The sequence below is a fragment of the Seriola aureovittata genome, chromosome 21 (genome assembly GCF_021018895.1).
Source record: "Seriola aureovittata isolate HTS-2021-v1 ecotype China chromosome 21, ASM2101889v1, whole genome shotgun sequence".
NCBI lineage: Eukaryota > Metazoa > Chordata > Actinopteri > Carangiformes > Carangidae > Seriola > Seriola aureovittata.
Genome location: NC_079384.1, coordinates 1564060 through 1580917, shown reverse-complemented (window position 1 = coordinate 1580917; position 16858 = coordinate 1564060). Strand labels below are relative to the sequence as shown.

The 16858-nt window shown below is 44.9% G+C and overlaps 1 protein-coding gene across 4 annotated transcripts in view; it reads left to right on the top strand.

The window, feature by feature from the left end:
- The window catches only part of LOC130162151 (caskin-2-like), a 49237-nt gene that overhangs the window by 20168 nt on the left and 12211 nt on the right, over positions 1–16858 (top strand). For 2 of the 4 annotated variants that reach the window (XM_056365728.1, XM_056365729.1), the window contains 11 exons: positions 292–343; positions 4043–4140; positions 5354–5499; positions 5969–6064; positions 7773–7906; positions 11344–11452; positions 11700–11808; positions 11926–12020; positions 14086–14203; positions 16286–16414; positions 16616–16702. In XM_056365728.1, the coding sequence (XP_056221703.1) occupies positions 292–343; positions 4043–4140; positions 5354–5499; positions 5969–6064; positions 7773–7906; positions 11344–11452; positions 11700–11808; positions 11926–12020; positions 14086–14203; positions 16286–16414; positions 16616–16702 (1173 nt within the window). The remainder of the gene's footprint in view (positions 1–291; positions 344–4042; positions 4141–5353; positions 5500–5968; positions 6065–7772; positions 7907–11343; positions 11453–11699; positions 11809–11925; positions 12021–14085; positions 14204–16285; positions 16415–16615; positions 16703–16858) is intronic. The other 2 variants (XM_056365730.1, XM_056365731.1) reach the window with 2 other exon arrangements.

Below are 16858 nucleotides of genomic sequence, written 5' to 3'. Positions count from 1 at the left end.
TTTGTTTATGAATCATTTGTCTGCAGCGAGGGTGTCAGACGCGCCGAGAGGAGGCAGGGTGAGGCAGGAGGAGGTGAGGAAAGCTCCTCGATCCTGTCGAGGCTGTCAGGTTGTTTGAAGGAAGGAGTGATGACGGGGAGAAGTGCAGGGGAGAAAGACACACACAGGGTCCTGTGGGGATGGAGGGATTTCTGGAGAGCTCTGATGAAAAGACAAATATGTCACCATATACTAATGGTTGTCATCCAACCCCCCACCCCCCCTCTCCTTTCTCCATCTGTCTTTTTCCAGAGTTGCTGGGCTCCACCAAGAGGCTCAACATCAACTACCAAGACTCAGAAGGGTAAGACGTGTGTGTGTGTGTGTGTGTGTGTGTGTGTGTGTGTGTGTGTGTGTGTGTGTGTGTGTGTGTGTGTGTGTGTGTGTGTGTCAGCCTGTAAGAGAAGCATGAAGTTGAGTCAAATGAATGTAACGCAGGAGTCACTGTGTCTTTGATGCCCGACCTCTGGCTGTCAGCCTCCTGTTTGTCTTCACACAGTGTGACTCACAAACTGAACCACACACATACACTGACATGTAGAACTTGCAGTATGTTATTATCTAATGTAAAAAAAAAAAAAAAAACAACTAATGACAGGAAATTGAGTTTGCTTAGTTTGAATTAAGAATCTGTCGTTGGTATGAGTCAACTCATCTGTGAAATATGAGAATATGAGGGGCGTCCTGAGTGAGTCCCCGGTTCGACTCCCGGCCAGCCGGACCATTAGCTACATGTCATTTCCTGAATTTCCTGTCTTATCTCCACTGACATTATGTAATAAAATGGCCAGAATAGAATAGAATAGAGTAGACTGCAAATGCATCCAAATAAATAAGCAAAGCATTGCTCTTGTATTGCAGTGTGGAGATAGTTAGCAGTAGCATTGTAAGTACAAGAAGGAAACTGTTGGTGAGGGCTAACCAGCGAGTCTGGTGGGTGTAACGCTGTGTTGCATGAAATGCCTTTGGCTTCGTGTTTTCTGGTTTTGGAGGCAAAAAAAAACAAAAATAACAACACCCTCCAAACTGTTAAGATACTGAGATAGATGCTCAAGCTTCTTGCACACTTCTGCAGCTTCTGTGTGGAGAAGTTTAAAGCTTGACAGGCTCTGAGAAAAAAAATAAAATGTAGGTCTTTGTAAAATTATAGATGAATAGACTGTGAGATGCAGTTGAAAACCCCAAACAACATCCCTCACTTCTCGAGTAGGTTTTTTTATGGAGATGATTTTGCACAAACAGTTATTTTATGACTAGTTTTACTTATATAGAAACATATATATGTATATATATTTATATGTAAAGTGACAGTACTTGTTGTGGCTCATATTGGACCAGAATAACAGACTCTTTCTTGTTTCAAAGATGCTTTTTTCAGGTTGTTTAGTCTCTGTTCTTATCCGTCAAATGTATTCTTTATATCAAAGTGGGCCATCAGACATGCAGAGAACCCCCCAACGCACGGCGCTGTGAGTGTTGGTGTGTGTGCAATGTGTGTATGCGTTGACTTAGGCCGGATGCGTGTCTCTACATGCAGGGTCAGTGCAGTGTGCGGGAGGTGATACACAATAGGGGTGTTGAAATAAAACATGTCCATCGCTGTGTGTGTGTGTGTGTGTGTGTGTGTGTGTGTGTGTGTGTGTGTGTGTGTGTGTGTGTGTGTGTGTGTGTGTGTGTGTGTGTTACCTGTGATGTTTGAGATCAGTGCAGAGGGGAAGGTGAGCAAACAGTCGTTGAGTCAACATCGTTCCTGAGAGACACATTCAGAGTCTTAGACAGTGGCTGCAACAGGTGACGCAGGATGTGGACAAGGTTTGTTCTGCTGGATGAATGAAGGTGTGTGTGTGTGTGTGTGTGTGTGTGTGTGTGTGTGTGTGTGTGTGTGTGTGTGTGTGTGTGTGTGTCTGAGGAGCATTGAGGCCTAAAAGATGTGACTGATAAGATGAGCTACTTTACTGTCTGGAGATCCCTTAGATTTTTTTTTTTTATCACTGTACACAAACGTCTAAACTTCATCATTTCTCACCTGGAATCACAAAGAGCCGCGTTTCAAACGTGACGCTTCGTCTTTCCTGGTTTCAGACCGACACAGTTGTCATTTTTCCGTCCGGCGTCCACGTTGTTGTTTAAATAGCAAATACACTTGCGCCCTTCTGAGCGCCCACAGACATGTTGGTGTCAACACGGGTTGGTCAGGTGACTGTCAGGTCTGTGGCAGCGGAAAGCGATTGACCAACAAATACCCATTCTGAAGTCAATGGCGTATTTCACTGTTATTTTAAGGGCGACATACTCGTATCACTCTGCATTACAGTGCCTTTACACATGACTGTCACTGTGTTTACCTTCATGAAATCACCTGAAAGCGACGCCAGGCTCCACTGTAACCACACACACCTCTGCATACATTTAACCTTAGGACGGAGTCAGGCCAGCTGTCCTCCCTGCTTCCTGTCTTTATGCTATGCTAAGCTAATCTTGTTCCAGCGGAGATTTTTTATTTCATGACTGATATTTCTGCTCTTTGTTGTTGAGATGAACAGACTTTTCTACAGAGTCAACAATGACAATGACAAAGTGGTTTTATTGATGTGTAAACTTCACGTTGTCGTCCTGTGGAAATACTGATTTCCCAGAGTGGGTGAGTGAGTTAGTCGTCCAGAATCAGCTGGTTAACCCACTGATCTCGTTACTCTATAGGTTTACGACGTGAGCTATGACGGTTCACTTTAACAAAAACTCGATAGTGTAACTTTTGGACTCGACACAGCTGCAGTCAGTTCTCTCTCCACGTGTAGCCGAGCTTTTTATTGCCACTGGTGCCCGAGAGCTCAGGGCTCCTGCTGTGCCTGCCTGAGGCTGTGTGAAATCACCTGAAAGCCCTCTGTACTGTAGTTTTTATTTCGGGGGGGGGGGGGGGAGTTCCAGCTCCAGCTCTGCCTGTGTTTTTCATCGGAGGGTCGTCTCCCCAGGAACACTCAGGGTGTCTGTGTTGCCCCCAAGAAAAACTCACCGCCAAGAATTTATGCCTTTAATTTAATTTCTCTCTGTGTGGAATACACTGACACAAACACACACATTTCATCTCTGAAGCTTTGATGAACTCCACTGTCTGTAAATAAAGATGGACGACACGACTCCACTTCTTCCCAACTGCCCTAAAATGAAGCCCAGATACAGGCGCCGCCATCTTGAGCTGGTAACGAGTTTGCACAGTAGTGATGAGGGGGGTGGAGTCAATCTCAGCTGTCAGTGATGTCACACCCCCTTTTCATAGCATCATACAACTAATTACAACCAAACTTATTAAAAAAAAAACTTAAACCTCAGTGTGATCAGAACAACCTAAAATTACAGAACCAACGTCCCAGCTGCTAACGGGGTTTGTGACCTCACTTTTGGGAGCTGTGATGTCGTCCACCTTTATAAAGCCACTGTCATCAGATGAACTCACACCAGAGTTATCATCGTAAACTTAAACCAACGAAATAACGAAAACTAGATGAGAAAAAACCACACACACACACTCTCACACACAGACACTCACACACTCTCACACACAGACACACACACACACACACTCTCACACACAGACGCACACACACACTCACACACACAGACACTCACACACACACACACTCTCACACACACACACAGACACTCACACACAGGCACACACACACACACACACACACACTCTCACACACAGACACACACACACACACACTCTCGCACACACACACACACTCACACACACACACACTCTCACACACACACACACACACAAACACACACTTTCGCACACACACACACACTCTCACACACAGACACACACACACACACACTCTCGCACACACACACATATTTCAGTCTGACTTTTAAAAAGGACTCACCTGCTGTAAAGTCATGACTATGATTTATGACCCTGCTCGTCTCCTCGTCTCTCCCCCTCCTCGCCTTGACCTCCCTCTCCTCCCTCCCTCCTCCTCTGTCTCGCCCACAGCTTCTCAGCGCTGCACCATGCCGCTCTGACGGGCACCACGGAGCTGCTGTCTCTGCTGCTGGAGGCCCAGGCCACAGTGGATATCAAGGACATCAACGGTATCAACAGCTTCACCAGCTGAACCTGCGTCACCGCACAAACCCAGAACTCAGGGAAAAAAGCTGTTCAATGCTGGGAACTCAGTTGTGGTTAAATTGAATCTGAAAGTTTTTGACACTCAGCTGAAAATAAGTTTGACCCATATGAATAAGTATGATTCACTTTGAAGTCTGTCTGCCTCGACAGCAGTGCAACGACAAATATCTTCAGACCTCAAGTGGAACAGATTTAGTAGAATTTGTGCAGGAGTGGCATCTCGGCCGCTGAGACCGGAGGCATGTAGCGCTCATAAGTGTGTGTGTGTGTGTGTGTGTGTGTGTGTGTGTCAGCTATAGAGTTCTCAAGTTACATTTTATTTTAGGTTGAGTTTAAATTTTACCCCGTCCTGGCAACTTTCTTAGACTCTGAAAATCACCTCAGCTAACGTCAGACTTATTACACTTTTGTGAAATGTAGCAGTAACCCTCCGGGGAAGAGAGCTGAGGCGCTACGAGTGAGTCAACCGTAACTTTATTAACTACTTGATCACAAGACGAGATGTGTCGAGATCTATCAGCCCCCGGGGCGGCAGAGGACATCTGATGAAACAATCAAACCTAAACCTTCAGAGCTTTTGCAAGTTGGAAAGTGAAGAGTTCATCTCCTCCACTGACCAACTTCCAAGGGATTTTCCCTAAAATCACAAATTCCAGTTTTGAGCAGAAAAAACAAACAAGTGGCAAGTTTCAAAATTAGATGGGGAACATGCGAGAAACATTCTCTGTTTAAACAATTTAAACAAGCAGCAGAGGCGTCCTGACTTTTAATCCCTGGTATGGGTTTAATTTCAAACACACTGCCTCCTACATTTCCCATAATGCAGCCTGATGGTTTTTATGTTAGTTTACTCTGTGACTTACTTAACACTGACACCTTTCAAACTCCAGGCCACGACTTTGTAACACTGGCTTTTTGTAATCTCCGAGCCTGAGCTGAGGTCACCTGATGACCCTGATGATGTCACATATGCAGCTGATTTTAGTTTTGTAAAACACTTTTCCTGTCCTAAGTTGGGAACTATTCATCTGTTATGGCTTTTTTTCCTAAATCAGGTTCGCACCTTAATTACCATGGTTACCAAACAGTTAAGAGAGGACCTGCATGTTAGGATGTTTCTGTCTTTTCTTTTCCCGTCTCCCTGACTCCGTCCCTCGCTGTGGTTCCTGTCTCTAGGCATGCGTCCTCTCCACTACGCAGCGTGGCAGGGTAAAGCCGACTCCGTCTTATTGTTGCTGAGAGCCGGCGCTTCAGTCAACTCCCCTTCCCATGATGGACAGATACCGTTACATCTCGCTGCTCAGTACGGACATTATGAGGTGGTGAGTACACACACACACTCACAGCCGCCAAAGGCAAAGTTTCGAGGCATTACCTGTCCTCACATTTCACTGAAATCTACCCCCTTTGTGTCTCAGCCAGTATTGTCCGCCAACAATACCAGTAATACCATTAATGCCATTACACAGGTTTCTCACCAGAGTCTACAGGCACTGAACACACATATTCCTTTCCCCCTACCTCATCTGTTTGGCTCCTGGAACATCTTAATGGACAGATAACACACATCATTGACGCACACACACACACCTCAACCCCCCCCCCCCCCCCCCCATAAGACACAATACTAAACACAGGCTGGACCAGAGCTATCATATGTTCCTCCGCTTCTGTTCAAAGACACAAAAAATGCGCACACACACACACAGGATGTGTTGGGATGATGGGCGTGTGAGAGCATGTTGATAATACATGAGGTGAGATCACTTTCTCTCCTCTTTTCCCTGTCAGTCTGAGATGCTGCTGCAGCACCAGTCTAATCCCTGTGTGATGAACAAGGCCAAGAAGACTCCTCTGGATCTGGCCTGTGAGTTTGGGAGACTGAAGGTATGAGAACATCGTGAGCAGATTCTTGTGTGTATATCCAAGAATGTTGATCTTTTATTAAAATAACTTTTTACACCTTCAATGTGATGTATTTGACATAATTGTTTTATTGTAGTTCTCTATCTTTACTACTGAACTCCACTTTATGATGTTTGAAGCCTAAAGACAATCATCAGAAGTAAAAAGCTAATGTTAGCTTATAAACCAACGACACCACAGTCACATGACTAAACATCCTGTAGTTTGATTCAGCTCTGACCTCTTCTACAAAAGCCTTTCCTCTGACAGAGTTAGTGACAGTTTGTATAAACACTGGTGAGTAGATCGGATTTCATGTTCCCCGACAACCTCTGTAGTGTCATTTGGACACTCGTTAGCCAGGTGTGAACGGGGCCTCAGAGCTTAATGAAGGCAGCTGGACTGGAGCTTCTGGAAGACGCTTCACCTCTCATCGGAGAGTCTTCTTCCTCTGTTTAGCGGTGGTCGTTCCGGTTTGACGTAGATGGCGTCAAGAGGAATGCACAGACCTGTATGTGAAGGAAAACTAAACAAAGGCTTCATACGTTCACGACACGACACAGAAGAGCCAGTTTGCTCAGGTCAGGCCTCAGCAGCCCACCTACATCCAAAAGACAAGGGCCACTTGTTTAAAGACATTTTTGTGTTTGTGCACATTTTGGCCGACGAGAGGACCGACGGAAGTGAAGAAGCCTTTTGGAGGAAAGATGAAATGTCTTAAAGAACCTGAAACGAGAACAGTCCCCTTCGTGAAGCTCTAAGAGATACGCTGGTACTGATCTGTATCGGTGAGGATTACAGCTGTGGAGCTGTTGAACGACCTCACAGTGCCATTTGGAGAACTCGGAGCTTGTGCTGGTCTTTTCATTGAGAGACTAAAACCCCATGTAGTGATCTGCTTCATTCATGTAGTTATTCCAATCCAATTATCTGCATGTGAAAACTCCCCATTCTGTCCTTTTTCTGATGAACATGAACTCCGACTCAGATGAAGTGACCCAGATAAATTAAGCTCGTTTGAGTGAAAGGGAAATAAGCTTCAGTGGCTCTCACACACACACACACACACACACACACACACACACACACACACACACACACACACACACACACACACACACAGTCACATTAAAGGGATTGCACATTGCAGTGTGTTTCACTGTTTGTCTGTCACATCAGTGGATAAGCCCGGCTCTGAGATGTATAGCTGGCCCTGTAATTCAGAATTAGACATATACACACACACACACACACACACACACACACACACACGCCTGTTAAATGTTTTCTTGTCTGGTCTGAGTTTGCACTTTAGCTGTGAAAGAATAAAAAGCTTTGGGCTGTTTTTGCGTGTGTGTGTCTGTGTGTACATGTGTGTGTGTGTGTGTCTGTGTGTGTGTGTGTGTCTGTGTGTGTGTCATTCGAGGCCATATATCTTTAGACAGCTGCTGAGTAGTGGATAAGCTTCTCTGGGCTATCTTTATATACAGTACATTATTTTAGTTCATATATTTCTACCATGCAGCCTCAGCTAGCTTGGCTTTGCATACATATCTTTATATATATATATATATATGTGTGTGTGTGTGTGTGTGTTTCTAATACTGTAATTCTTGCCCTAATTCTGCCACTCTTGTGTTCTCCCAGCCAACGCTTCATCTTCATTTCATTGCGTTTGATTTCTCTTCAGGTGGCTCAGTTGCTGCTGAGCAGTAACATGGTGGCAGCGCTGTTAGAGGGGGAGGGAGGGCACGAGAGCCTGGACTCCCCATCCACCACCCCACTCCACCTGGCAGCCAGGAACGGTCACAAAGACATCATCAAGTAAGGTTGAAGTGTTGAAAGGGACAGTAATAGAAGTCTACATGTGTATTTCTGCCCTTTCATCTTTCTACTTACACCACAGCTGCCGCTGCTGTTACTGCTGCTACCTGCTCTGTTGCTATTAGCCATGCTCCCTCTGGTGCCAATGTAATTATTGCCAGCTCCACTACTGCTGCTGCGGCTGCTACTACAAGAATTACAAATACCTCTACTGTCATGGCTGCTACTACTGCTCCTACGTCTTCTACTGATGACACTGCTACAACTTCAATACTTACGCTAGTGCTACTAATGCTACTTCTGCCACTATTAGTACTTTTAATGCTACTGCTAATATTACCCCTGCTTGGGCTATTATCAGTGTTACTGCTATTACTATTACAGCTGCTACAACTCTGCTACTGCTAATGCAACCACCAACATTACTACTGGTGCAACCATAACTACAACTACTACTGTTGCTACCAATGCTATCACTGCAGCTGCTACTGCTACCAATGCTACTACCACCACTAACACTACTGCTACTCTTACTAATACTACCACCTTTAGTAAGACAGTTTTTACTACTGCTACCATTAGCGCTGCTAAGGCTATGAGTGCACTGCTATTACAGGGCTGTTATTGCTGCTACATGATGACTACTGTTGTTACCTCTATAACTAAAATTACTACTGTTGCTACCTCTGTTGTGACAGTTACCTCTGTTACCTGTGATAACACTGCTACTACAGCAACTACCAATACTACTACTGGTGGTATCTCTGGTACGACTGCTACTATTTCTCATGCTAATTCTACTGCTATCAACATTACTAGTGCTGAAGTACGTCTGCTACTGCACCTAGCATAACTACTGCTCCCACTGTTACCATTACTACCTCTACTGCTACTAATGCTACTTCAATAACTATTGGTACTAAAACTAAAACTTCTACTGCTACCACTATCACCATTACTAGGGCTGCTGGTAGTAGTACTACTACTATGCTACTGCTGCTACTAACTACTGCTACTACAACTACTGCTGCTACTATTCATACTACTATACTGCTACTAATGCCACTTAAACCACAGCTAGTTTAACTACTGCAACAACAATTTTTACTAGTACTACTATCCTCACTACTAGGGCTGTCAGTAAGCTGACCAGGTATCTGAAATGAAAACCAGGGGCAGTCATGTATTTTGACCACGCCAACTGTTGTATTGTAATAAACTATTGTGAGGGTCGACTGATAAAATGACGACTCCCTACCTTTGAAGCAGCCGTAACGTTTGTTTGAAGTATGTTTGTTTTTGTTAGTTTACTGCCTGGTTGTGAACTCCAGTGAGTGAGTCAGCAAACCCTTTCTCTGCCTAGAAACAACAACAACAACAAAAAAGAAAGAAAAATTTGATTGGATAACTTTATTTTTGATTATTTTAGCTTCACTTGTGAAGCTGCTATAGCTAGCAGCCAGCCCCCTCTGTTGGCCAAAACAAGTACAAAGCTGGACTTCAGTTTTTAATTACAAACATTAAAAACAGGGACATCTGGTCACCCTAGCTGTCAGTGCTTTTACAACTACTATTGCTGCTACTTTCTAACTACTATACTGTATATACAACAACTGCTAACAGTGCTAACAGTTTGCGCTAGTAATTAATAATTAATTAATAATTACTCATTCATGCAGAGCCCCAGGTGCTGAACATTTCCCCCTCAGGTAGCTACAGAAAGCAAAACCCACGAACGACATCCACCTTCACAAAGAGCACATGCTGCACTGTAGTGATACTCCATCTCAGATACCCGAGAGCAGCTCAGTGTGTTTTTTATATACCAGCATATCTGTGTAAATATGTATGTACTCAGCCAAGTAGCTCCACCCTGCCTCTCAGACATGCTGCTAACGATTCCCATCCTCTGAATGATCAGATCTCATTTTGCAACACACCCGCTCCATCTCTCCTGCACTGGGGTGTCGAATAGCAGACGTGCAGGAGAGAAGTCGAGGCTCCAACACAAAAAGAAATAAATAAAAAAATAAAAAATCCACTGCATTAGCACACAAGTTTATTCAGAGTTTACTCAGGAGAATTTGCCTGTGATCTCCCACTAAGGGATTTACGTCTCTTCAAAGACTGCCATACTTATGCAGCAGGCGTCTTATAGTGCTTACTTTTTGTGTAGCAGGAGAAGCTTTCTAGGTCTGGTTAGAGCTGGAGGTGCAAACACGTGAACACAGAGGATTTTGTCCCGGGGAAAATGTTTGTTGTTGATTTTAGTATTGTGTATGTATATATTCTATACATCCTAGTGTATACACGCAGTACAGTTTGTGTAGAGTATACAGTATGAGAGTAAACCAGCTGCGTAACTGCAGGACAGAGATGAGGAAGCTTTATGACAGTGTTCAGACATTCAGCCGTCTCAAGGTTTCATTCCAACAAGATTAAAACTTTTTCTGCTGAGTAAAGGAAGAAGGAGCAGGTTACAATAGGTTCGCTCCAGGCTTCTTTTTTTTCATCATACTGCATCATGGCTTAATATTTCTCCTGTCTGTCCCACCTCTCCGTGGTGTCCCACTTAGTGCAAGCTTTTTAACCCACGCTCAGATTTTTCATATTGAAAAGCAGTTGTTACGTGTGTTCTGCTCCCATATTTTACAAGAGAAAAATATATTTATATCATGATATTATGATTGTAACCTTTTTAGAATCAAGTTGCAGTATCACATTATATTTATTTTAATACTGATATTTTTTAATACTAATAATATCATAAGAAATTTGTACTTTTACAAAAAAATCAGTTATTATGATTATAACTTGCAATTTTACAGTAAAACAACATTTCAAAGATAAAGAGATTAGATCAGATTCACTGCATGTACATTCAGAAAACACTGTGCACATGAAGCTGGATAATATTCTGCAGCAGCTTCAGTGTTGTTTAAATCTTTCAAACCTGATTCAACCTTCACATAGTGAACCTCTTCCTCCTCCTCTTCCTCCTCCACCATTCTCTGGATACGCCATCAGCATTCCTACATCTGAGCCTCTGACAGGGCAGAGAGATCTGTGTGTGTGTGTGTGTGTGTGTGTGTGTGTGTGTGGTGTGTGTGTGTGTGTGTGTGTGTGTTGTGTGTGTGTGTGTGTGTGTTGTGTGTGTGTGTGTGTGTGTGTGTGTGTGTGTGTGTGTGTGTGTGTGTGTGTGTGTGTGTGTGTGTGTGTGTGTGTGTGTGTGTGTGTGTGTGTGTGTGTGTGAGAGTGTGTGTGTGAGAGTGTGTGTGTGAGAGTGTGTGAGAGTGTGTGAGAGTGTGTGTGTGTGTGAGAGTGGGGGGTACATGGCTTAATGAGATGTTGCAGATGTCTGCAACAGTTGAATGAATGAGTGTGTTTCTGAGTGTCGCCTGTGGCCTCACATACGTGTTTCTGATTTGATTTCCTAGGTTGCTGCTCAAAGCTGGTATCGACATCAACAGAGCCACCAAAGCGGGAACGTCTCTGCATGAAGCCGCCCTGTACGGCAAAACGGAAGTGGTGCGGCTGCTGCTTGATGTAAGTGAAGACGCCACAAACTAAGTATCTCAGTTCAGCCGGTGTGTGATTTTAAAGGCTGACACTGATCGTTTTGTATCGAAGGTGCAGATAGAAAGACAACGCTGAAAACTTTCACACGACAACTCCCGTGTTGTTCTTTAATAAAGGAGGGAGGAGGGTTTGTTTTAAAAGTCCACAGTAATCCCACTGTGTGTGTGTGTGTGTGTGTGTGTGTGTGTGTGTGTGTGTGTGTGGTTTTTTTTAGGCGGGCGTCAATGTGAACATGCGCAACACCTACAACCAGACAGCTCTGGATATTGTCAACCAGTTCACCACGTCCACAGCCAGCAGGGAAATCAAGCAGCTGCTCAGAGGTCGGTCGCTGTTTAGTTCATGAACACCTGTATGAGATTTAAACAGGGGAGGAGAGGTGGATGAGCACAGGTGTCAGAGGTGGATGATGTCGACTCTGTATCTCTCTCTATGTGCAGAGGCATCAAGTTCCCTCCAGGTCAGAGCGGTGAAGGATTACTGGAATCTCCACGACCCCACCGCCCTCAACCTCCGGGCCGGAGACCTCATTATGGTACCTGTGTTTGTCTGTGTGTGTCGGTTGAAAGAAGCAGGTCTCTGTAACGGCTGCTCACCACAGTGAGTCGGAGGTTCACTCTGCAGCTTGTCGAGTTGAGTTTTGAGTTGTTGTGCCTCAGCAGACTCTCAGTATTTCTGCCATACTCCTGCTTCATGTTTAACTGGGGCTTTGTTGTCTTCATTATTTCATACAGAGACATATTTCACACAGTGATTTGCATCATAGCTTTTTCAGAAATTTAAAATGGTATATGATTTTTTTTCTCTCAGCCCGTTCATGTCCCTCGATCAGGGACAATGTGAGGGAGCAGGGTGTAGCGGTGCCACAGTTTCTTGTTACGACTCCCGGCTGGTGCCAAAGTCAGTCACTGGTAGCGCCTCGTCTTTGTGTCCCAGACCTCAAATTAGCACAACGCACATGAGCACTACTCAAACATCCACCTGACAGCTCTCGCTGACTCTGAGCTCCGCTGGGAGCTCACAGAGAAACTGTGGGCTTTAATTGATCATCATAAAAACACTTCATATAGACAGGGGGGGGGTTGTGATTTGCCAGCTGCTTAATACCAGGATCAGACGACACAGTATCACCCTGAGCCAACAGATGAAAATAAGAGTGAGGAGGCGTAATGGTTGACCATTTGTTATTGTGTTGTCTGTCATAGTCACAAACAACAGACTAGAGCGGCACAATCAATCAATATCATAAGCTACAGAGACGCCCCGACCTGCAGATCACATTCTCCAGACACAAAGGAAACATGTTTGTTCGGTACAAGACCAACAAAAATCACATCATCATCATTTTTATATTTTTTTCAGTGAAAATGAAAAAACAATCACTCCAACTGAAATCACAATATCTGACGAAATAATCACAATATGATTTTTTTTATTTATTTTTTGCATATCGTGCAGCCGTACATCCAAGGTAGCGTCTGGGATCCCACATCCTGACAAAAACACTTACTCCTCAGAATATTTTTGGCTTCCCTCTTCTAGTTTTTTTTACATGACACAGAGTGGCTCCTGTGAACTCAGCTGTAAGTTCCTGCCGCCACCTTCCAGTCACCTCTGTGCGGCAAACTGATTTATCTGGGTCCAGCATGTGAGCTGTCGCGTGTGTCGACCAAGAATTTGCGACTCTTTGAACTCCGTCTCAAAAGGCAAGAATACGTTATTGTTTGATCTTGGCATGTTGACAAAGAAAACACAGACTCTAAGAGAAAGTTCATGACACACTTGTAGAGTATATCTTTCTGAGTCATTGTGGATCTAACGACCGACCTGTCGTGAGACGGACAAACGATGGAAAAGACACAAACACCTTCACCTGGCTGCAGCTCTCCGCTGTAACACGGGTTTTATACAGGTGCGTTGTTTCCTTTATGGCAGCATCTGTAAATCCACTCTACACCTTGTTGCAGCTGCTTCGCTCGTTGCAGGGGAATCACAGGATTACATGATGAGGACTTGTGTGAGTGAAGTGTTGTTGTTAGGATTTGTGGTGGATGTTGTGGGGTAATTTAGTGAAGCCTGAGCAGCAGCAGAGAAACAGGCGCGAACTTGTTGCTGTCACTCTCTCATTACCAGCTTGTTTGCTCATTCCCTCACACACGACGTTTGTGCTAATTCATGCGTGTGCGTGTTTATGTGCTCACTGATGTGTATTTTGATATCTTTATACGCGTCATCGTGACATCCAGACTCCTGTACGAACTCGTGTGTAGTTGTGTCGTGTCTTGTGAGGGCAGAGGTGTTTTTTTGTTTTTTTTTTTGTCCTCTCCAGGCGTTTTGTTAACACTCACAATGAATAGACTGTGCATTTCCAGCTCATTGGCTCTCTCATTATGGTCTTAAAAGCAATGCCTGGAGGAGTCACACACATGACGAGCATACTTAAGAGTTGATGTGCAGTTGACAAGGGAAATGTTTGGAAAGCTGTTTTTGTTCCTCACAAAGGGAAAATACATTTTATTTTTTATTTTCCTTTTAATTTAAACAGTCACCAAAGTTGTTACTGAATTGCCGCCGTGTGCTTCCTGATCTGTTGGTCTCAGGTCCTGGAGCAGCACTCGGACGGCCGGTGGAAAGGCCACATCCACGACACCCAGCGGGGCACGGACCGTGTGGGCTTCTTCCCCCCTTCAGTGGTGGAGGTCCTGAGCAGACGAGCAGGTAGACAAACACAACATCAGCATCAACAACAACAACAACAACAACAACAACATAAAGATATATAATGGAGATGATGCTTTACAAGCAGCGCCAGTGGAAGGAAATGGTTTACACTTCTAACCTTATTCAGACTGACCTATCTTGGTTTTTTAACACTATCTGATGAATTTCTTGTCCGTGTCAAAACAATACAACAATACAACAATACAACAATACAACAATACAACAATACAACAATACACCTCGAGCTTCAGTAGAAAATTTACACCTGATTTTGCCACTTGTTTTGATCTGCTAGCTTATAACTGATCAACAAGATCATATCTGTCTAATGATACTCTCTGGATAAGAGGGACTTATATGTGAAACCATGAATTAAAAGTGAAAAGTGAAATAAAACTATTATAATACTATTAGTGTTATTATTATTAAACTGTTTTTGGAGGGAAAACGGAGAGTGTTATTGGACTGATATGATCTTGTTCTGGGTTGATCAGATATAAACAAGCAGCAAAATCAAGCACAAATTCAAACTGTATCTTGTGTTGTTGTTTTGTTTTGACATGAACAAGCTATCACGACCACTTACCAGACAGGAAGTGTAAACCATTTCCTCCCACTGCCGCTGCTTGTGATGCCTCATCTTTTGTTATAGAGGATCTTTGCTGACGAGTCGCCGAGCCTCTCTGTGTTCCCTCCCTCTCGGGGGATGAATCTGCCCCACTGTGCTGCACTGTGGGGCACAAACACAGTGTAAACATGAAGACAGGCGAGAGTCAGGGTCCACGGAGGCAAAGTTTTTGCCCTGGATCATGTTTATGCGGCAACGCCCCCAGACTTGATATCAAGCCATTAACTGCAGTAGCTGCGCACTACAGTGCTGAGTAAAGAATTCATCCACCTACATGCTAATATATATAATCACATCACCCTCTGACTATAATAACTCAGGGTCACAGGGCCGTATTAGACTCGGCACGCTGGGGGGTCGAGCTGCCAGAGTGGTGTTAAAAGGGCTAACTTGACCCGGGGCATTGGTTATATCTGGGCCAAGAATACATCTCGCCACTTTGTTCACAAGAAGGATCTGTCATGTTGGCATGTGTGGTCACTAAAGGGGGGGGTCGAGGGGGTCGGGGGGGTCAGCGTGCTTGTAAATCATCTGATTTAATCCCTGTGAATAAAAGGAATATGAGCCCATGTTTGTTTTGCAGCTGTAAAGCCACTGACATTCAAACAGTGGGACGAGCAGCGAGGGGCCCAACAGCAGCAGCAGCAGCAGACAGAGACACACACAAGATAAAACACTTCACTTCTAGGTCCTCAACAAGCCAGGCTGCACACACACACACACACACACACACACACACACACACACACACACACACACACACACACACACACACACACACACACATTAATAGGATTACTATGGCCAGATTGCCGAGTGTCAGCTCAGTGCTAAAGCCCTCACAGTCTACGTTGGGATATTATGTGCTGTGTGTGTGTGTCTCTGTCTGTCTGTCTGTCTGAGTGTGTGTGTGTGTGTGTGTGTGTGTGTGTGTGTGTGTGTGTGTGTGTGTGTGTGAGTGAGTGAGTGTGTGTATATGTAAGTGTGTGTGTATGTGTGTATGTGTGTGTGTGTGTGTGTGTGTGTGTCTGCTCATGCTTGAGGGAGAAGAGACAAGAGAAAGAGAGTTTGACTTAAAGTCGGTGACAGGCTCTTTGCTTATGAGGCAAACTCAGCAGTGTGTGTGTGTGTGTGTGTGTGTGTGTGTGTGTGTGTGTGTGTGTGTGTGTGCATGTGCATGCGCGCCTGAGCTCTGTGATAATGTCAATGGTGTCAGCAACCATGGACCAACAGCAGACAAAGGAGAAGTAAGCCCTCTCTGCGTCGTCGGTGATGTAACACCAGAGAGGATTTACAGTGAATCCGCTCTTTTTCAGTTGTTGTTCCATAAACTCAGAGAACGATAAAACACGACCTCACTGCATCTTCATACACCTGTGCATGCAGGTCACGCTGACGAGCACACACGCACGCACACTATCCTCAACCCAAACCTGTCTCCCTGACACTAGGGGGCACCCTCTCCCGCCAAGCGTCAATGCCTTCCCAACGACAACACTTTGCATCCAGAGCTCCTCCGTCGAGCCACGGCTCCATCATTCAGACTGACGACTCATACACCCATGGTTATGATCCTGCAGGTACACACACACACACACACACACACACACACACTTCCAACCATCTCTTTGGTTTCTTCTTCCCCCTCCAAGCACCACCCTGACCCCCCGTCTCCTCTCCATCAGTCCTGTGGTGGGCTCTGTAGATCCGCCCCCAGCTCCTCCCTCAGTGGGCGGAGTAACAGTGAGCGTGGATCTAAAGTGTGTGTGTGTGTTTGTTAGGTGCTCCACCTGGCAGTCAGCCCTCAGCCCCAGCTAGTCCTGCTAGCCCCGCTCAGGACATATGGGTCCTCAGGAGCTCTCCCACTGGTAAGAGTGTGTGGTCCCAAAACGCCTGCCACCCCCCCCACCCCCCCCTCACAAATCCCGACCCCCGTGTGAACCTGTAGACCAGATCCAGTCCTCGCCGTTCTGATAAACGGGGCCTCTCAGAGGAAGCTTATTCCCATCTTTATCCGTTTTTAT